Below are 4,552 nucleotides of genomic sequence, written 5' to 3'. Positions count from 1 at the left end.
AGAGAGAAGATAGTTTTTAAGAACGGGTAACTAGAAACAGGTTTAACATAGAGCTCCAGTCAGTTTAGAACGGGTAACTAGAAACAGGTTTAACATAGAGCTCCAGTCAGTTTAGAACGGGTAACTAGAAACAGGTTGAACATAGAGCTCCAGTCAGTTTAGAACGGGTAACTAGAAACAGGTTTAACATAGAGCCCAGTCAGTTTAGAACGGGTAACTAGAAACAGGTTTAACATAGAGCTCCAGTCAGTTTAGAAGGGTAACTAGAAACAGGTTGAACATAGAGCTCCAGTCAGTTAAGAACGGGTAACTAGAAACAGGTTTAACATAGAGCTCCAGTCAGTTTAGAACGGGTAACTAGAAACAGGTTGAACATAGAGCTCCAGTCAGTTTAGAACGGGTAACTAGAAACAGGTTTAACATAGAGCTCCAGTCAGTTTAGAACGGGTAACTAGAAACAGGTGAACATAGAGCTCCAGTCAGTTTAGAACGGGTAACTAGAAACAGGTTGAACATAGAGCTCCAGTCAGTTTAGAACGGGTAACTAGAAACAGGTTTAACATAGAGACCCAGTCAGTTTAGAACGGGTAACTAGAAACAGGTTTAACATAGAGCTCCAGTCAGTTTTAGAAACGGGTAACTAGCAATAGGCTGGTGCTAAAATAAAAAAAAACTATAAGCATAATTTTTGGGACAAATCCCTCGCTCAACGCTAAACCTCGTTTTAGATCTAGTATTGAATAATGTGGCTTTTGAGCAAGTTGAGGAGACTAAACTTCTGGGTGTAACCCTAGATAGCAAGCTGTCATGGCCAAAACATATAGACTCAATGGTTGATAAAATGGACGAGGTCTGTCCATGTTAGGATGTTGCTCTGCCTTCTTGAGTCTCAGTCGACCAGACAGGTCCTACAGGCCATAGTTTTGTCACTCCTGGACTACAGGCCCAGCTGTGTGGTTATGTGCGGGCAAAGAAGGACATCGGTAAATTGCAGTTGGTCCAGAAACAAAGCAACACGTATCACACTTAGATGTACATGGAGGGTAAGTGTCAGTAACAGACATGTCTGTCTCTCCCGGCTCAAAGTAGAGGAGAGTGGACTGCATCACTCTGGGTCTTTGTGTGTGAGGTGTTGATGTGTTGAAGGTATCGAACTGTCTGTTCAAGCAGTTGGCACACAGTTAGGACACATCGTTACAACACAAGACATGCAGCCAGAGGTCTCTTCACAGTCCCCAGGTCCAGAACAGAGGCTGGGAAACACACAGTATTAAATAGAGCCATGACTACAATGGAACTCTCTGGTAACCCAGGTAACTCAAGCTAGCAATACAACCAGTTAAAAAAAAACATAAAATAACACCTTACTGCACAAAGGTGACTGCGTAGAGACACCGCCATTTTATATATCTTGTATTGTAATTTGCACTGTACTATTTATTATACCTAGATATTGTGTGTATGTACTGATATGTGTGACATTTTAAATGTATGTATTTGACTAATAATGGTATGTCCTATGTATTATGTCATGTTTCATGTGGAGCCCAGGAAGAGTTGCTGATGCTTTTGAAGCGGCCAATGGGGATCCTAATAAATACCAACTACGCCAAGTTACAAATGTGACATGTCCGTTCTTATTCTCGCGATATCTGTCAGCGGGAATACACGGGAGTAAATATTCTCCATTTATTTGCAATGAGGGAAGGCCTGCATTGCCTGAACATTCAAACTAGTTGAGGGAATAGTTTACAGTGAACAATAGGTCTTCCCCCTTTATATTGCAAGAATTTAAAAAGCAAGAAACACACTCAAGACAATCTAGCTAGCTACAACAAGTCGTTGAGCCTTTTGTATTGAATAGTCATGCAGGTTTGAGAGAGAAGGCGGTAACTAACAGCTAACGTTAGCTTGTTGACTTCTTGTCTTTGGACTTACAGTATCTTGTCATTAAGAGACATTCCCGAGGGAGAATTAACCCTGGCTACTYAGTGGAACAGAKGTTGACCGGTGTCTGAAAATGATAATTGAAAACCTAGATTCCTTGAAAACGTGGCTTTTCAAAACCCTCGAACCCATGTAAGTAGCTAACTTAGATGGCTAACCGTTTAGCAACATTAGCTTGCCAGCARCAGATGCAACAACATGACTGAAGACAAGGCTAGCATCGTTTGGATGCTAACTGACTAGCTCGTTAATGTTTCTATCATGTGACTAGGTATTTCAAAACAAAATAGCAGTTTATAGTTGATAAATTGTCTGAAATCTTGTAATCGATTGGTCTTCTTAGTATGGTAAGGATATATTCTAGGTAATTTGTTGTTGTATAGCAAGAGTTGGCATGGCTAACTGTGTGTTTTGTGTTGACACTTTCCCTGTTATAGTTGTGATGCGGATCCTTCTGCCCTCGCTAAATACGTCGTTGCCTTGGTGAAGAAAGACAAAAGTGAGACGGAACTCAAAGCRCTATGTATCGACCAGTTGGACGTGTTTCTACAGAAAGGTAACGTTACTTATTTAAAACACATTTTTATAGTTGTGACAACAAGTGGTGGTGACGTTGCCGTCATCTGCCTCGAAGTCGAGAAAAGCAGAGGTACTTTTTTCACAGACTGTGACTGAGGATGCACCCTATTCTCTTTTTATATAGTGCATTACATTGGTTAAAAGTAGTGCACTAAATTGGTCATAGTGTTGCATTTGGAACTATACACACAGTGACTGATACTCATTGGTTACCTAATATGCAATGTGTCGGTGTCAGCGCCACTATTCATGCCCCCTTGTCCTCCTCCCCCTTCATCAACCACCCCTCGTTCCCTCTCCTGTCTTCTCCTCAGAGACGCAGACCTTTGTCGATAGACTGTTTGAAGCTGTCAACTCCAAAAGCTACTACCTACCTCAGCAGCAGGACCATCAGCCAGCCTCCGCGGCCAAAGCGGCGGTACACCTGACCAGGACGGACAAAGACGACCAGAGGAAGGATGAGGTGACTGGCCCGAGTCATGTTTAAAGGCACCGACACTTAAAGGGCATGTTTACTTTAACAGTGATGCTACAGGAAACAGCTGTGGTAGAGTTTAGTGCCTCCACACAACTGGCATGGAAGGTTACACACCACAGTCTGACAGTAGACATCTATTGTCCAATCGTATTCTTTGTAAACAGGAAGTGGGATATTTTGTAAACGGGATGAGATCAATGCAGTTTATCTACTGCTACTTTCAGGATCTTAGAGTTCAAACTTGTGTTTTCCAGCCAAGTCGTGAGGAGGACTGGGGCAAGAAGTTCTCCAGGAGAGTGAACTACAGCCCCCCGTCCAGCTCCCGCTACAGCAGAGACAGCAGGTCAGTGTGAACTACAGCAGAGACAGCAGGTCAGTGTGAACTACAGCAGAGACAGCAGGTCAGTGTGAACTACAGCAGAAGACAGCAGGTCAGTGTGAACTACAGCAGAGACAGCAGGTCAGTGTGAACTACAGCAAGACACAGGTCAGGGTGAACTACAGCAGAGACAGCAGGTCAGTGTGAACTACAGCAGAGACAGCAGGTCAGTGTGAACTACAGCAGAGACAGCAGGTCAGTGTGAACTACAGCAGAGACAGCAGGTCAGTGTGAACTACAGCAGAGACGGCAGGTCGTGTGAACTACAGCAGAGACGGCAGGTCAGTGTGAACTACAGCAGAGACAGCAGGTCAGTGTGAACTACAGCAGAGACAGCAGGTCAGTGTGAACTACAGCAGAGACAGCAGGTCAGTGTGAACTACAGCGGAGACGGCAGGTCAGTGTGAACTACAGCAGAGACAGCAGGTCAGTGTGAACTACAGCGGAGACGGCAGGTCAGTGTGAACTACAGCAGAGACGGAGGTCAGTGTGAACTACAGCAGAGACGGCAGGTCAGTGTGAAACTACAGCAGAGACGGCAGGTCAGTGTGAACTACAGCAGAGACAGCAGGTCAGTGTGAACACAGCAGGTCAGTGTGAACTACAGCAAGGACAGCAGGTCAGTGTGAACTACAGCAGAGACGCAGGTCAGTGGTGAACTACAGCAGAGACAGCAGGTCAGTGTGAACTACAGCAGAGTCAGTGTGAACTACCAGCAGAGACAGCAGGTCAGTGTGAACTACACAGAGACGGCAGGTCAGTGGTAACTACAGCAGAGACAGCAGGTCAGTGTGAACTACAGCAGAGAACGGCAGGTCAGTGTGAACTACAGCAGAGACGGCAGTCAGTGTGAACTTACAGCGGAGACGGCAGGTCAGTGTGAACTACAGCGGAGACAGCAGGTCAGTGTGAACTACAGCAGAGACAGCAGGTCAGTGTGAACTACAGCAGAGACGGCAGGTCAGTGTGAACTACAGCAGAGACGGCAGGTCAGTGTGAACTACAGCGGAGACGGCAGGTCAGTGTGAACTACAGCGAGACGAGGTCAGTGTGAACTACAGCGGAGACAGCAGGTCAGTGTGAACTACAGCAGAGACAGCAGGTCAGTGTGAACTACAGCCCTCCATTGACAACAGGTGAGGGACATAGTTCCCTTTTAAATGCTTCTA

General features: G+C 45.3%; 1 protein-coding gene across 1 annotated transcript in view; it reads left to right on the top strand.

The window, feature by feature from the left end:
- Nucleotides 1-1,676: 1,676 nt before the first annotated feature.
- Nucleotides 1,677-4,552, top strand: part of rbm26 (RNA binding motif protein 26) — a gene marked incomplete at its 3' end in the record, with an annotated part of 12,190 nt that continues 9,314 nt past the window's right edge. The window contains exons 1-4 of the mRNA XM_024144304.2: nt 1,677-2,079; nt 2,385-2,503; nt 2,841-2,989; nt 3,259-3,347. Coding sequence (XP_024000072.2) covers nt 2,021-2,079; nt 2,385-2,503; nt 2,841-2,989; nt 3,259-3,347 — 416 coding nt within the window. The remainder of the gene's footprint in view (nt 2,080-2,384; nt 2,504-2,840; nt 2,990-3,258; nt 3,348-4,552) is intronic.

This window comes from Salvelinus sp. IW2-2015, unplaced genomic scaffold (assembly GCF_002910315.2).
Source record: "Salvelinus sp. IW2-2015 unplaced genomic scaffold, ASM291031v2 Un_scaffold5028, whole genome shotgun sequence".
NCBI classification, from domain to species: Eukaryota; Metazoa; Chordata; class Actinopteri; order Salmoniformes; family Salmonidae; genus Salvelinus; species Salvelinus sp. IW2-2015.
The sequence above is the reverse complement of the archived record's forward strand: the minus strand, read 5'-3'. Positions and strand labels throughout refer to the sequence as shown.